The sequence below is a fragment of the Nasonia vitripennis genome (genome assembly GCF_009193385.2).
Source record: "Nasonia vitripennis strain AsymCx chromosome 3 unlocalized genomic scaffold, Nvit_psr_1.1 chr3_random0007, whole genome shotgun sequence".
NCBI lineage: Eukaryota > Metazoa > Arthropoda > Insecta > Hymenoptera > Pteromalidae > Nasonia > Nasonia vitripennis.
This window is the reverse complement of record NW_022279626.1, coordinates 3332289-3350713: the sequence shown is the minus strand read 5'-3', so window position 1 is coordinate 3350713 and position 18425 is coordinate 3332289. Positions and strand designations below refer to the sequence as shown.

General features: G+C 36.5%; 1 protein-coding gene across 1 annotated transcript in view; it reads left to right on the top strand.

Moving 5' to 3' along the window:
• Window positions 1-18425, top strand: part of LOC116416734 — a 185108-nt gene that overhangs the window by 128049 nt on the left and 38634 nt on the right. Inside the window, exon 4 of the mRNA XM_031925996.1 lies at window positions 15006-15068. Within this exon, the coding sequence (XP_031781856.1) occupies window positions 15006-15068 (63 nt within the window). The remainder of the gene's footprint in view (window positions 1-15005; window positions 15069-18425) is intronic.

The following is an 18425-nucleotide window of genomic DNA, read 5'->3' as shown; positions in this document are numbered from 1 at the left end:
CGCACAAAGATTTTGAGTGTTTTCTACGCAATCAATAGGCGATGCGTACAGAGGGATAGCACTAGTACTCGCTGACCGGGTACAGCTACACGACAACAGGTTACTTGTACAAAAGGCTCTCCGTAGATCGTTTCCTGGCTGTTTAAAGCCTCGGTGGCGAATGAAACGCGGCCACGATCAACCAATCAACATCTGACGTGCAAGGATAATGTCACTCGCTCTGATATTCGGCGATCAATTTTGTACTGTCGCAATCGATTTAGTATACGTTGTCTGTATGAGTGCATGAATGGAGTCGCACAGGCGTTATACATATACGTAAATGCCAAAGTATACAGGGTGAGTCATTTTAATCTTTAATCTCAATTATCTCGTTGGCAAAGCATGCCAGCGAAAAAAGTTTCGGATAAAAGTTTTAGGATTTTTCCCTGGCTATCTGATGATGACCTTGAAAATGTCATTGAGCGTGACCTTCAAGGTCATTTGAAGATCAAGTCGATTTTTTCAAATAGAAACCCCTACTTTTGGCACCAGAAATGGAAAGAGCGGGAAATTTTACGTTTGAATATGACCTTGCCTTGACCTTGAATTCAATGGTCAAGGTCATTGGTCATGCCGATAACAGTACAACTGGTTAGCTGAACTCGAATGCATTCAAGGAGAAAATGTTACCCACAAAAGTTTTCATCTTGACCCTGTCGTTAAACAGGATCTTCAAGGGCATTTCAAGGTCAAGTTGATTTTTTGAAATGGAAACCCCTACTTTTAGCCCCATAAATGAAAAGAGAGTGACATGCGTTCAAAAATGAAAAAATGTTCAATATTTCCAGAAATTTTCAATATTTTCTAAAATTTTCGTAATTTTTTCAGTTTTCAAAAATTTTCAATGTCATTCCATTATTTTGTATTAGTGTCAATTTTCAAAATTCTTAATGTAGTTAAGTCATTCCATTATTTTGTATTAGTGTCAATTTTTGAGAGTGAACTACTCTTAACAGTTATGTAGATAGCAAATTAGTGCAGAAAAGCTTAATCGTGTTTTTTACTTCTTGTAAATCGATAATTATTATTGAAAAAAATCTGTTTCCCTGTTTACTGGTCTGTAACAAATTATTTTGATTTTGATCATGGCTGATTATGGTCCCAACGAAATCGTTGATATGATCATGATTTTGGGAGAAAGTCGAAATAATTATGCAGCAGCTGCCAGACTTTATGCTGAACGCTATCCCAATAGGAGACACCCAAGTAATGTTACTATTCAAACCTTAACTCAGAGAGCTCGAAATGGAGCTTTTGTTCGTCAACGCCGTCATCATGAATACGACGAAAACGATCCTCGTGTTATTACCATTCTAGCGATTATTCATCTTGATCCTCACATTAGTACTCGACAAATAGAAAGAGAAATAGGTATACCTCAATCAACAGCATCCCGAATATTGAGAGCGAGAAGATATCATCCTTATCACATAACATTAACACAACAGTTAACTCCAAATGATATGATTTTGCGAGTACGTTTTTGTCGATGGGTAATACGAATGATTCAACAAGATCAAGACTTTTTCAGGCACGTTCTTTTTTCAGATGAATCAACATTCAGAAACACTGGAGAATTGAATAGACATAATTGCCATTATTGGTCAGATGAAAATCCTCATTGGTTCAGGCCCGCTGATCAATCAACACCGCTGGAGTGTTATGGTCTGGTGTGGAATCATCAATGGCTATTTGATTGGTCCTTATTTCTTTGAAGAGAACGTGAATGGGGTAAACTTTTTGAGATTACTTCGAGACATTTTACCTGAATTACTAGAAAATGTAGACGTAGCCACAAGGCTAAGAATGTGGATCCAATTAGATGGCGCACCACCACATTATGCACGCATTGTTCGTGATTATTTAAACACCCGCTATAATGGCAGGTGGATTGGGCGAGGTGGCCCAGTTGCCTGGCCCCCTCGTTCACCTGATTTAACCCCTCCCGATTTTTACTTATGGGGATATCTTAAGAATGTTGTTTATACTCAACGGCCAACAACGCGAGATAATATGATTGAACGCATTCGTACAGCTTGTGCAGCAATCCCTTGAGATGTTCTACTTAGAACCATAAGACAATTCAGAGCTCGACTTGATCTCTGCATCCAAAAAACGGCGGTAATTTCGAACAATTAATCAATGTTTAACTCCAGTTAACATTCCATAAAAATACCAAAAAAATAACAAAAAGGGAAAAAACAAAAAAAAAACAAATAAAAAAAAAATAAAACAAAAAACAAAAAATGGGATGCTAAATCCTTTTGACAACGTCCTCGATGGTGCATCCTGGGTTCGGCTGATGTCAAAGGTAATTTCCGCACAAAAGATGATTTGTTTCCAAAATCACATGTTCGAATGTAAAATTTCCCGCTCTTTCCATTTCTGGTGCCAAAAGTAGTTTCTATTTGGAAAAATCGACTTGACCTTCAAATGACCTTGAAGGTCATGCTCAATGACATTGTCAAGGTCATCATCAGATAGCCAGGGAAAAATCCTAAAACTTTTACCCGAAACTTTTTTCGCTGGCATGCTTTGCCAACGAGATAATTGAGATTAAAGATTAAAATGACTCACCCTGTATATGACTATGGGACATTACATATCCAAATGGTGGTTATAAATGGATGCCTAATATGAAGTTATTTTTTAGATTTCTGTAAATGGAAGAAAACTTAAAGCTGTAAAAATTATAATATTGGATGAAAAATCAATGACATCGAAATTTGCTTTTGAAGCAGTTGATAGTCTCCTTTCAGATTTATGTGACGTAACAGTAATATTTGGTGGTAAATCTATGCTCGTTTTAGGAGATTTTAAACAAACATTACCAGAAGTTCGACACGGTATATAAATTGAAGTAATCAAAAATTCAGTGAAGTATGGCTATTCATGGACGAATTTTAGACGCGTGATATTGAATCAAAACCTTTGCGTATCCAACAACGATGACAATTTTAAACAATGGCTAATAAATGTTTATGATGGAAAACGTTTAAATTTATATGAAGAAGAGAATGAATTAGTTGAAATACCTGTTAACATGATATGAAAAGTAGACATTAAAATTAAAAACACAATTAAAATTAAAAATTGGAGCCCATTATAATTTTAATAAGACATTTAAAAATTAATTAAGGTCTTTGTAATGGAACACGATTAATAGTTGAACAATTTTTAAAGTATTTGGTCTAAGCAGAAATTTTGAATGGAAAGAATATTAGGAATTAGTTTTGATACCAAGAATAACTTTATCACCATCTAAAGAAGGGTTACTATTTAATATGCGTAGAAAACAATTTCGTATTAGATAAGATTTCGCATTGACAATAAATAAATCACAAGGTCAGTCGCATAATAAAGTTGGCGTCTATCTGCCATCGCCAGTTTTTAGTCATGGTCAGTTATGTGTGGCTCTATTTAAAGTAAAAGATTGACAACATTTAAAGTTACTATTAATGAATAATGCCAAAATATAACAATCGAATAGTAAAGATACAAAAATTTGCACTAAGAATATTGTGTACAAAGAAATATTTTAAACAGTATAATATTATAACAGCTGCACTTTTTTTCAATGCAGCGCTGAAAATATTAGAATTGGCTGCAGCAAAAATTGAGGGGGCACACCACCTTTGAAATTAAAATCAAAATTTTTCAATAAAAATCTATAAATACTTATATAAATAAGCCTTATTACCAAAACCTGGAAAAATTAAAACTGATGTATTATAGTAGTGGAATATATGGGGTTTAATTAGTTTCATATATGGGGATCACATAACCGCAGAAATACTCTATATTATAATTGAGGTCGTGAAAATAAGGTCTTAGCGCTCATTTATCGAATATCATTGATGCATTAAATCATACGCATTAAAGTAGTTAAATATGTTATTTCTATGTATGAGTTTCACATACAATCAATGATATTCTACGATATACACAGCACATAACACTGTTTTTCTATTGCATAAAACTTTTTAAATAAAGCTTGCAAATGAAAAACCGAGTCTGTAGCGCCGTAGTGTTGAGTTTAATGAATCGTTCTACCGAGAGAAAATTTCGATTGGAACTTTTTGTTTTTCTAAAATCTTGGAAATACGAACAGATGTTTACGCCTACTTCGTAGTACTTATGCAATTGCAGCGCCAACCTTAAAATCTAATTTTACATGAAACTTTTCAATAAAGCTTGCAAATGAAAACCGAGTCTGTAGCGCCGTCGTGTTAAATTTAATGAATTGTTTTGCCAAAAGAAAAATTCGATCGGTTTTTCTATTTTTCTAGAAGTTTGGAAATACCAAATACCGTGTGGTGGATTTGCGCCGACATCCCCTTAAGGTATGATATAATCTTAAAATTATATCAGAAGGTCGTGGAAATAAGGTCTAGCAGCTCATTTATAGGATATAATCAAAAATTGATATTCTGTGCCGTGTGAGGAATACATGCATATTATACTAATAATAACCAAGGTCATGAAAATAAGGTTTGGCAGCTCGTTTATGAATATAATAAAAAAAATGATATTCCGTTTTAAAGGTAGTAAAATAGTTTTTATGAGGATCGCGTACGTGCAATATTAATTCACCGATAATGTTCAAGGTCGTAGAAATAAGGTCTGGTAGCTTGTTATACTAGCTAAAAACTTACTCGATCGCTAACGCTCGCTCGTTATATTTAAACATTGATTCAGCTTTAAAATATATATAATCCACAAATTTATAATAATAGAAATATAAACCAAAATTAATAATAAAATAATATACCATTATTGAACTAAAATTTTATTTTAAAATCAGAAGTACTAACATCATAATATTAAAGCATAATACTTATTATTTAAATTTAAATTAAATTCGAAAAATGTATTGTTATTAAGTAATATTATGTAGTTATTGAAAAAATATATTTAGTTTGAAGTAATGTGATGCATTAAACGTAATACCGAGAAGATTAGATTTTATTGACGACGGACAAAACATCAGAGAAAAAGGATTTAATTTGACGCTAAGACACAACTACATCACTATAGACGATGAATGGGAAATTGCAAAATGTTCGTTATGGTGACGGTCATAGTATTTTAGATGTTCTTTACATCGAGATCTAACGATAAAACAAATTAACTTAAAAATGGTGCAATATAATATAGATGTTGATGTCATGTTAATTTAACTGCTTAGATTAGTTGTTAGAGTCATACAACATATATATGACATTGTGAAGAAAAGCTAATAAGTTAAAAAATATGTGTATATATATATATATATATATTATAACACTCGGTTAATACTTTTCTGCCGTGTTATAACCAGGGCCAGAAAGGTTTATTGTAAATTAACGTCGGGCGTGCAGAAGCCACGGCTCGGCCGACTCAGATCATGCACGTGTTTTTACACGAGCCCGCGGAGGCGGCGTAGGTCGGGTCGTAGGAAATAACACACGAGAAGTTTAGATAAGGAAATGTATATTCAATTGTAACTACACACGGAGGTGCAAACGCCGCACACTTCGACGAACGATAAAGAGAGACGAGAGATATTACCCTGTCGACGTGAGAGAGTGAGAGTGAAGGTACTTACAACTCAGTAGTGGCAGTAGTACTTGACGCAAACGGACGTGGTCCAGTCTCGGACGTGGAGATGCAACAGTTCGGACGGGCGTCGCAGCGACTCGTCGGTAACGCACGGACGAATATCGTTCGCTCTCGAGATGCTCGCAGGACTCACAACAAACCCGCGTATAGTAGCAGCGCGAGCTACACGTGTGGATAGCGTAGCGAGACTAACTCTAGTCGCGGCTCTCCCGGCCGTCGGCACATCGTTGTCATATCTCGCCAACGCTGTGCGGCCAGGCGGCAACCGCGCTACCTATGCTCTCACTCTCTCTGTCTCTATCTTGCCTCGTCTCTCGTTCTCGCTCGTTTCGGCGCTCGTTGGCAGCTTGCTGAAACAATAATCTTATTACAATAGTACATGATTAGCCGTTAGACATTTGACGTGCACTCGGCCGTCACAATATATATATATATTAGCTATACTCCCCCTACAGGCCTCCTCTACTTGACCTTCCTAGTTAAAGTATTTTTGTATTTATTTCATATATCATCACCTTGAATATTTGTGGTGTTTTTTTTTCTTTCTCGGAGAAAAGGTGTTGTGGGGTCGTCGAAACAGCCCCATCCGCAATGTCAGCCGTGTGTCGAATTCACACCGACTAAACCCATCCTTTTTACGGCCAGATAAAAAACAGTCAACCGTACCATGAAACGCCCTCTTTGCCTTTATCGACCCTCAGTAAAGGCGCACTTAGCTCTATCTTCTGTGCCCTTGTTCTCCGCGGTACGACCGTCGAGTAGTGCTTCGCGGGGGGGGGGGGGCGAAAGGATTAACGCCCTCTTCTAACTGATGTGGTCGTCATCACGTCTTCTTCTTTCTGCGTCGTCAGGGCGTCTGCTTCTTTCCGCATCGTCCGGTCGTCTGCTTTGTACGGGATCGTCCGGCTATCCTCTGGACAGCCTCAACCCCGACACGGCTCAGTGACATTTGTCTAGCTACATTTTTATTTCGCCTTGTCTTTGCCTTCTTTTCTCTTCGTCATTTTTAACGCTCTTAAAGATAATCCTTACGTAGTTGTTTACTGCGTTCCAACCATCCTCCGACGTTAACATAGTTGTCATCATTGACTCAGACGTCACTCTGGACTGGAGATAACACTCGAGTTCTTCTCGCTCCATTTGGTATCGCGAACAGTCACAGAGAACATGCTCCGCATCTTCGTTAGCGTCCAAACAAGCTGGGCAGTTCGGACTGTCGTCTAATTTAAATCGGTGCAGATAAGCCCGAAAGCATCCGTGCCCGGTTAAAAACTGTGTAAGGTAGTAGTTGATCTCCCCATGTTCTCTTCCAGTCCAATCCTCTATTTTTGGTATAAGGCGATGTGTCCATCGCCCTTTGTCCCATCTTGTTTGCCATTCGGCCATTGTCTTCTTTCTAGCTGCATCCCAGATCTCCTTCTGAGTTTTGTCACTTGTTTTTCTTTTAGTTTGGAATACTTCCTTACTTTCCATCACCAATAGGTCTATCGGCGGCATACCGGCAATAATGCACACCGCATTGTCCGATACTGTACAGTAAGCGGACGCTACTCTTAGTGCATTTCGTCTGTGCACAGTGGTTAGCATTCGGGCACACGACTTCACCCGCATCGCATCTGCCCATATTGGGGCTCCATATAGCATAATCGATGTGGTTACACTGGCTTAGAGTAACCTTCGCTTTTGAGTTAGGCCTTCTACATTTGGCATCAATCGTGATAGAGCAGCGCCGACTTTTGCTGCTTTATCGCTGACTATTTCCAGATGTTGTTTGAAAGTTAGTCTTGCATCGATGGTGATGCCCAAGTACTTGATGGTTGGTTAAGAAGCTATCTCATGTCCATCTACCGTCAGTTTGATTTCCTCCATCTTCTTCCTACTAGAGATAAGAATAACTTCCGTTTTGTGGCTGGCTAGTTCCAGACCCGTCTCCTTTAGCCATTCGTGTATTATACGGGTTGACTCTTTAGCTATTTCTGTTACCTCTTCTTTATGTTTTGCTACTACCACTACTGCTATGTCGTCAGCGAAGCTCACGATTGTTGCTCCTTCAAGTAATTGTAGGCTGAGTACCCCATTGTGCATGATGTTCCACGCCAATGGACCAAGCACTGACCCTTGGGGTACATACCTCCTGTAACTTTATAGGTCTTGGTACTGTCCTCCGTGTCATATGATAGGATTCTGTCCTTCAAATAGTCGGACATCATTCTTCTTATATATAAGGGCACATCCTGTTTTCGAAGTGCCTCGTGTACTTCACTCCATCTGGCTGAATTGAATACATTTTTGACATCCAACTATGGCGCAATACTTCTTTTTTCCTCCCTTCTATCCCTTCCCCTCTATCGCTGTCTGTGCAGTGACAATCACTAGACTAACTGCGTCCAGGGTTGAACGCTTCTTTCTGAAGCCATATTGGTGTTCCGCTATTCCACCTTTGCCTTCTCTAAAATGATCAATTGTGATGCAGATAATACGTTTCAGGATCATGCCTGGGGTATCCAGCATGCAGAGCGGTCTGTATAATGAGGACTCCTGAGGTGGTTTCTTTTCTTTTGGCAGAAGCACTAGTTGTTGTTTCTTCTAGTTTGTGGGGAATGTTTCCTCTTCTAGACATATATTGTACAAGTCTTCAATAACCTCTGAATGTGCGTAAATGGCATGCTTTAATGCAATACTTAGAATGCTATCCGCCCCTGGTTTCTCTACTATTTCCGTGCCTACACTAGTTTTATATTATTTTTTCCTTGCCCGTTGTTCTCGTCTTCTGGTCCAGTGTCACTCGCTACGTGCACTCGCAATTTCCTTGTTCCACCAGTATACTGGTGGTCGTCTAGTGTTTGCCACTCTTCGAGGCATATAGCAGCGTCACATGCTTGGGTTATGTTTACTGTCACCTACTCCGCCTTGCTGTTTGTCGTTTCAGACAGTTGCATTTCTTCTAGTGCTAACAGGAACATCTCTTCATCATAATCCTTTGTTTTCCAACTAACTCTATTGGTCGTTGTCCTCGCGCTGGGTCCCTGTTTTGATATTTCTACCTACATTATAATTAGTGTAGTGCTTACTTACTGTCCATGAATTAACTGAGCCAATAAGGCTGACGCTAACAAACGTCAGGTTGACAATAGACCCTGCGTCTCCTTTTCTAAATGTGTGGGTGCCTCCATGGTTAACTAGGAGAGCGAATGCTTCCTGGAGTACTCGACCACTGTAGTTAGTCCTTATTTGCCCCATTCCACAGCCCACGCATTGAAGTTACCTGCAATCAGTACCGGTTTCCTCCCTACTGCGTCTTGTATGAGCTAATCTAGCAGTTGTTCGAACTGCTTGATTGGAGCGTTAGGTGAAGCGTAGCAGCTGTAAACAGTGACACCTGCTTCCTTAGCCCGTATAAATTCTTCTCCACGGGTCTTCATTATTCAACACAAAGCAACGTTTCCAGATGCCCAGATCGCTGCTTCACCCGTATTGTCCATTGCCCACAATAGTTCGTCTAGATCCTTATATTGTTCGCACACAATAGCTACGTCTACCTCTTTCTCGCAGACATACTGGTTCAGTAGGTCCTGTGCTGTCTCACAATAGTTTTGATTCAACTGCACTATCTTTATTTTCGTTGTTTCTTTAGTTCTTTTAATGCGGCTCGGTAGGCTGGGCATTTATAGCTACCAGCTACATGGTCACTCTTTAATTCTGCATTCTTTTCCCGGCAGAGAATGCAACTCAGCTCCTTCGTGCAACTTTTTGCTGCATGTCTTTCCGTTCCGCACGCAAAACAGCATTTACTTCTGTCATACGTCTCTGTACACTTGTTTGCAATATTGCCAAGACCCGATCATTTATAGCATCTAGGTGGTCGCATCTCTTGACTAATCTTCCTAATTCTGCAATTAACTTAACTTTCTTTGAGTTTTCCCCTTGCGATCGCCTTTTGGGCAATCTGGGCAGGCAGCTGTACGACGGCGTTATGCGTATCTCTATATGTTTTATGGAAGGTCGTACGGACGTCTCCTTTACTACTTCCTTCTCTTCTAAAAACTCTTTACTAAGGGCTTCTACAATATTGTGGTAAGAAGTAAGCATGTCAAGATCTTTTATTTCAAAGACCACTTTATGCTGAAGCCTCTTGATTTTGGCTTCTTCTACCAGCACCGCTTTAACCGCTTCTTGAAGTTCCTGCGTTTTCACGTCTTTGGTGAGTCGTTGCTCCAAAACAAAATCTCCTGCCACCGTTTTGCGTATCTTATTCACGCTGTTACCAAGCACTGTCAGATAGGGGTTCGCTTTTATTTTCCTCAAAATATCAGCGTACAAATTTCCCTTAGCAGCTTTTATAACAAGTGCATTAGGCCTGGTGGGTCTCTCTCCTGGTTTTCTAATGTTATTTTTGTTCTTGGCACCAGTGCCTTCATGTGTCTCCTTTTTCCTTTTCTTTTCTTTCTTTTCCTCCTTTCTGGTGATAACCTCCTGCCAGGGTGGGTCTGCCTTTTCTTTCAAAGATACCTGTGATTGGCTTTTTGATGTGACTACTACAGAGGCTACTTCCTTATCTTTCCTTGTTCTCTTAGCGTATTTTTTTTCGCTCTTTTATTTGGCTTGGTGATATTGCCTCACGCTTATTTAGCGTTCTTGTCGTCACCGCGTTTAATACTTCTATCGTATGTGATGACTTGTCCTCCTTCTGGATATGCTGCTGGTTCAGTAACATTTCTGCTTTACTTAGCATCAATTCAAGGCTGTCTTTACTATTTTCCAGCGCCTCTTGTCCTCTTTCAAGCCGCTTAACCTGGATTATAATCACCGACAAATCGCTTTTAACAGTCTTATGAATGTTGGATCCGTTTGACACAACATTATCCATAGAGTTTAGCCTGTCTCGGATCATCTCCCATATGCTTTCTCGTTCTTGCTCAGCATCCTGGATTGTATTCCAGATCTCGACAGCTCCTTTTTCTGTTTTCTCTCCAATCTCGGTTAAATTATCTATGCTCGATAATAGTCTTGATCCCGGTATGTGTTCGATCACCCTTAATCCCTCCGTCTATAAAGGCAGCTGACATAGCACTAACACATGACTGTAAACGGTGCCAGACTGCGAACATCATACCAGGGTATAGCACGCGATACTGCTCTAGCCCACCTCCACTCTCTCAAACCTCCCACCCCAAACAAAGTGCTTGGCTCCGTGGAGATCGTCTGGCAGACATCAAGCAATATCACGCGCTCACCTAAACCAATTGACCGTTACTGGCTATGTAACCGGCTTCCCGTCTTACCGTCAGCCGGAGCCAAAGGTGGTTAAGGTCACTTTGGCTCGCAACCTCAAATTGCCTCCTTACCCAGGATCTCCTTATGACAGCTTACGGATCGCACCGCACGGCAAACGCGGCGGGCTGATTTGGTTCACGGAGCATATTTTATTTCTGACCTACCCTCCGAGGTATATATTCCAGCGAGCTCTCCCCCACCGGCACCCGAAGGACGCGCCACATACGGGTATCAGGCTTCCCCGTGTGGTGTGTGTAAGTATACCGTCATAATTCTGGAACCACGCGATCGATCGTAATAAAATTTGGCATGCATATATGTTTTCTGATTCTAAATTCGGGAAATTTTGTTATATGATTCTGACTATTTTATGGCAAGCTTATAGCTATTTTTCGATTTAAAAAAAAATATTTTTGCTTTTTTTTAATGATATGATTTATAAAATGTATTCCACAATGGTGTATTGGAAAGAGCATAAAATTGCCTATTTTTTCTTGCAAGATTCTTCAGATTTACCGTTGTGATTAATTTTTACGATAAAAAAGGTGATTTTTCAAAAAAATTCATATTACTTAAAAATAAATGGTTAAACGTTTTGGCAAAAATTCCTCGCACTCATTCCTTGAAAAAATAGTAGGCGCTACTCGTATGGTGTTGGCACAATCTACTATTACATTTAAATCAAAATAACAAAAGCCTGAACAGGAGGTAGCTATGCGCCAAGGACTTGGCAGCGTTTTTATTTTATTTTCACAACAAAATGACAGATAAAAAAGAACTGAGATCAATCAAACAAAGTCAAGTTTATTATATTTAATTATAATAAAGCAAAAAAATTGTTCTCTTCAATCAAGGGGTAACTTAACTTAAAGTTAAGTTATATGATGATCTATTAGGAACAACTCTCAAGATACTTATTACGTAACTTGCTATGCTCTTTTTTTTTGTACTTATGGTGTTTATATCATGTTCTAATACACAAAAATAAATTTTCAGTTCCCCAAGAAAAAAATTAAACGGGCATGGCAAGCTACGTAGTAAGTATCTTGAGTGTTGTTCCTAATAGATCATCATATAACTTAACTTTAAGTTAAGTAAGCCCTTGATTGAAGAGAACAATTTTTTTGCTTTATTATAATTAAATATAATAAACTTGACTTTGTTTGATTGATCTTAGTTCTTTTTTATCTGTAATTTTGTTGCGGAAAATATCAAACTCGGCTAACCTTTTACTTTTTTAAAAGTTGATTTTTTTAGAGATTTCAGTCCTTTTTAGTAAATTTTTTTGAGTATTTTATATTTCTCCAAAAATAAAATATAAGCATTTTTAGCACCTTTCGACCATGACATTTTGTAACATTTTTATCACCAACATGAAAACACTGATTGTTCAGTCGCAAAATATTAGTTTGGTGGCTATGATTGGTAATAGATGTTAGAAAAATTAGAATAATTATAAATTTACGCTGTCCGCGAATATTATTATTACACTTATACACCAATATCTATGAAGCGCACCGTCTAGACTACGACATAGACCGACCTATACGCCTAGACACCGTCCTAGAATGATTTTTACACCTAGACACTAAAAACCATTGAGCGCACCACCTAATTGTCGTCATCGGCCACCCTTTACACCTAGACACCACCCTCGAATGATTTTTACACTAAGGCAATGAAAACTACCTGTTCCATGTCATCGGCTACCCTCGCCACCTAGTAACTGTTACTGTTCCGGAACGCAGAGAATGCATCAGCAACCTCTTTATTCTAAATATCGCAATATATTATTATATTTTTTTGAGAAAGCAATACCCACCTGTATATAACTGTACGGTCAACTTCACGGTCCTATCACATTTTGTACTAAAGAAGAAAATCGTGACTGTTCGAGTGGTGGTTTAAATAAATGATATATTTGTGAGGTTTAACTAATAATATATTTTGAAGTAACAGTAGCCACTAGTCGGCGTTGCGTCTCATCAGCTCGGAGTCTTACAGAAGAGAGAGTGGAGAGTTAAGCGCAGCATAGTCTTACTCTACGTACAAGGGTATACAGTATAGTGAGCATTTTGAGTATACACTCGAATGCGCAGTGTGTTCGCTCTCGCGTGAGCAGTGCTGGGGTCACGATTATTCGGAGGGTCGCTCGAATGCCAAAATCAGAGGGCATCGCGATAAGAGCAATCCGCTGCGTCCCCTGAAGTCAGCTATCGGGCGACCCTGCATCAATTCGAAAATGTTCAAATTACCGGTGGATGTACCGATGAATAATGAAAATGTCAATCTAAACTAAAAAACAAGAACCCTATGCACTAAATTTAGTTACCCAAGACTTAAATATAAAACGTATATACTAATATATCACATAAGCTTAAATCTACCTACCCTATGCACGGCGAGATGGAAATGAAAAAATAAAAATACTAAACCAAAATCTCCTAAAACCTCCTAAAACACCAGGCACAGCACAAGTTGCTAAAATACAAACGAAAATATCAAATCCTAAGCACATAAGCCCACACAAAAATCAAAATATAAAATCCTAAGCCTGATCTAAATCAAGTTACCTAATACGCAGATAGATAATATTAAATTCTTAAATATGTCTGCACGTTAACGGAAGGCGAGCGAGCGTAAGATTAGCATGCAAAACTAAAACCCGTAAACCCACCTACCCCATTTAGTAAGAGTCGTTGTGAGTCGTAAAATATTATTTTAAATACGTCGACACATTAAAGAGAGGCGAGCGAGCACGAAAGTTGCTTTAAAAACCAAAATTCTAAAACCTACCAACCTCACAAAGCAAGAGTTTGGTTGGGGAACTCTCGCTAAATTATTTTCTTGATGATATTATCATCTTAGCTAATATTATCATCTCACTCGCTCGCCTTCCTTCGATATGCTGACGTATTTGAATAATATATTTTTAGTCAATCTCTTACACTCTGTTGAAAATATTTACATCAAATTTCATGTTATAATTTTAAAATTTCACATGTAAAATCTTAGATGAATCAATAAAATTGCAAAACTTTACGTATAATTTTACAAGAAATAAAGATCTATCTGTCAAATTTTACTAGTCAAAGTTTAAAATCTTTACATAAAATTAAATGTAAAATTAAATGTAAATAGTTTTGACTTAGGTATATAGGGTAGGTGGGTTTAAGGGTTTTAGATTTTAATGTTACACTTTTCCTCAATCGCCTTCCTTCAACGAGCAGACATATTTAAAAATTTAATATTATCTAACTGCGCATTAGGTAACTTGATTTAGATCAGGCTTAGGATTTTGTATTTTGATTTTGATTTTTGTGTGGGCTTATGTGCTTAGGATTTGATATTTTCGTTATATTTTAGCAACTTGTGTGCTGTGCCTGGTGTAGATGGTTTTTGGAGATTTTGGTTTAGTATTTTTATTTTTTCATTTGCATCTCGCCGTGCATAGAGTAGGTAGATTTAAGCTTATGTGATACATTAGTATTCACGTTTTATATTTAAGTCTTGGGTAACTAAATTTAGTACATAGGGTTCTTGTTTTTTAGTTTTAGATTGACAGTTTCATTATTCATCGGTGCAGCCACCGGTAATTCGGGGGCCGAAGCGGATTGCTCTTACCGCGATGCCTTCTGAAATTGGTATTTGAGCGACTTTCCGAATAATCGTGACCCCAGCACTGCCAAAGCTTCGTCTCCTTCTCAAACTCGGCTTCGTGACGCTACCGCGCTACTTGATAGATACATTTAAAACTTGACTTTTTTTCATCAATCTCATTACTTTTTTAATCCACGGTTACATTAATTACATTTGCTACAGCATTTATTAATTTTAACGAATAAAAGAATTGTAATAACTATTTATAAAATGCTACGTTATTGACATTTATGATAATGATGGGGATAACATAATTTTTGGGAATAAACAAACTCGCCTAACCTTCTACTTTTTTAAGAGGTCATTTTTTTAGAGATTCTATTCACTTCGATTTTAATGCAATTTTCAGAAAAAGTATTACTAATATAGTAGAATAAGTAACTCTCAACAATGAATTCAAATATAATAAAATACTATATATTTTTCAGAAATCACAGACGTTAATCGCCATGGTTTGGTTCGCGAATCGCACCGAATATCCATGTTAGCAGGTGAGATTAATTAATACATAACAAAAATTTTATTTTAGCATTATAATCTGATAACATAAATGTTAGAAATTAGTATTACGACAATTGAAATAATTCTGTTGTCAAGTAGTCAAAACATGTTACATTTTTACGCTTTTATACATTGTATAATATTGAAGCATGCCTTACAAAAAAGGCACACACCTTATGCTATATTTTTTACCCTGGTACTTAGTAGAGAATGGTAGCAAATTTAGCATATTTTGCTGTGAAAATCTAGCATATTTAGGCAAAATTTCTGATCAACTCATGGTCAACTATGAGGGTCATGTTTTTGACCGAATATAAAAAGAATTTTATTTATTTATCTATTTATTAGACCAGTAATATTTACAGAGTATTAGTCGTACAACTAATACCCGAAATCTCCACTAAGGTAAACACAGTTACCCGATCGCAGCACTGGGATATATAAATATATAAGAATACATATAAAAATATAGTACTCATAACTAAATTCTTACAAACTAAAAAAACAAGTTACTGATATGTATAATTTTCAACAGAAAAAAAAACAATGTAACTATAATATATTGTTGAGATCACTTTGAGTTACTGTGACTTCGATAATGTATATTATATATACAGTACCTTAATTTGACTACTAACAGTTGAGTTTTATCCAGTCTTTAATCATTTTCATTTGCACATATTTATCTATTACAGTTTTTAGATTATTTGGTAAAGCATTGAAAATCACTATGGCTTTTTTAAAACTATTCTTATCGCTAATTCTTTTTTTGTTTTTGGGTATAATAATACTTTTGTTCCTAGTAACGCTATCCGAGGTAAGAAATTGTGTTTTAAGGTCATCATAGTGTAGTCTCAATGCTTCAAAACAGAATAGTTGTTCAATATTTAGGGGATTGTCTTGAACTATAAAGTTGTTTTTATTTACTATTTCTAGTATTTTTTTTTTTTTTTTTTTGTTACTTCTGTAGAATATTTAGGTTATTTCTATATACGCCTCCCCAAGCTATTATTCCATAACTTGTTATGCTATGAAAGAAAGCATAATAAATCATACGAAGAGTTTCAATTGTTATTGTTCTAGCAATTTTATAAAATATATATACAAGGTATTTTGTTTTTTTGACTAAGTATTGGACGTGTTTGTTCCATTTTAAATTGTAATCCATGACAATCCCTAAATATTTAACGCTTTCAACTCGGGTAACAGCTTTGTCTCTTATTTCAATATTTGTTTGCGCTGTCACACTATCAACATAGCTGCCGAAAGTCATACAGACTGTTTTATCTATATTTAATGATAATTTATTGAGTGCTAGCCAGTTAGATACTACTACTAAATAATTGTTCATATTATTTTGGGCATCTTCCCAATTTTTCCCTGTCGCTTGAATCCCTTTGTTGAGTAAGTTGCTATTGCTTTGTAGATTTTGCTGTCTTTGTTGGTTTTGGTTGTTCTTGTTTTTGTTCAGGTGTTTGTGTTACTTCGTTCTTGGGTGAGCTTTGGGTTTCTATTATAGGTCCCTGCTCATAGTAACTTGGGCGTACCGTCAATAAAATAGGTCTCACCAAGTAGTTAGTGGACTCTAGGTACTTATTTATTTTTTTCTTGAAAATGCTGCATTGCGTTGAATCACTAGGATCATGTTTGATGTCCAAATTTGTCTTGTATTTATAGTTAGTGTATTCACAGTTCAAACATTTCATGGTATCATTTGTGCAGGTACTGGTCTTGTGATTTTCTGCGCATTTGAGGCATACACTAGTGTTGTTACATTTTTTGCTATTATGTCCAAACCTTTCACAATTATAACCGAGTCTTATGTCGATCAAGTCATATACTTTGCAGTTCTGGTATCCCACAAAAACTTTGCTTTTATTTTCTTTAATATATTTATGTACCTTATCAGAAACCTCCATTAAAACTGTAGTCAGATTATTGTATTTGTTTTTGTACATGTGTAGAACTTTACCTTTGTTCGTAAAACTACTAAAATTTCTTGCGTTTATATCTTCCTCATAGTCTTGTCCATAAAAGTTCTTACAATTGTCGATTCCAACAATTTTGATTTTGGGATTTTTCAATTCATCTTTTCTAACCTCCCAGACACCTTCAAGGTTATGTTTTAGCACCTATTATGTTAGTGTAACACTTATTTTACTTAGTGTACTCACTATTTGAACGGGAGATTATGAGTTAATTCTTTTTGTTAACGAACATATTTGTAGTTTGAATCCTTTTATCAGTAGTTAAACACTGAATAACTTTTTCTCTAATGTCAACTGGTTTGTTACCCACATTTTTCACTGTTATCTTTGGCACTTTTTTTCGAATGGCTTAGGTAAACTTGTTATCTCTGCATACGACATATTTGTTGGTGTCATCTCATTTTGCTTTATTTGCATTTCCTTTTTTAACATTGAGTTTTTTTCATTCAGTTTACTCACTAACTGCTTTAGCAAAAAATTTTCATTCTTGACCAGTTTGTACTTTTCTTGAATATTGATCTCAAGTGAGTCTTGTGGTATACTTGATGCATTCAGTAAAAGTTCATTACTCATTTCTTCTACTTTGCTTAGTTTGATTTTTGCAATCAGCAATCTCACAGCGTCGTTTAGGCTTTCCTTTTTATTATCATTCTTTCTTGTACAAATAAATTTTATTATTGAAATAGAAATAAATGATAAACAATAAATTTATTGTTATTAAAAAATTAATTGGTTCTAATTTTATTAATTAATTTTATGATTAAATATTTTGTAATTTTAAAACTGATAAATATAAGAAATTATAATTTTAATAACAATACTAGCAAGAAACGCTCGCTTCGCTCGCAATTTACAATTTATTTGTAATGATATGTAATTATTTGACGTGTCATTATTAAATATACTATTGAATATAAGATGTACACTCGATGGTAGTAAATTCTTATGGAACCAATCAAAAGCACGATTTCAAAAACGTTCCACGTGAATTAACTACCGTCAAGTACAAATGAATGTTGAACTCTGTAATCAATCAAAAGATAATAAAGCCTGCATAAAACGCATGTTTCAGCATCTCGATAATTGTTTGAGACCGTACAAGCTTTTCCCGAGCTTACAAACACGATCAATTCTATCTTCGAACCCTTCCGGTTGGTGCATGTAAATTTCCTTGTTAATTCTTTCATTTAAAAAGGCTGTCTCGATATCAAACTGGTATTATTTCCTTTGTTTATTAGCTGTAATGCTAATTATTGAACAAATCGTGTCCAAACGAGTAACAGGACTAAAAGCTTCATTACAGTTTATTCCTTCTTTTTAGTTAAATCCTCCCACTAAACGAGCTTTATAGCATATAAC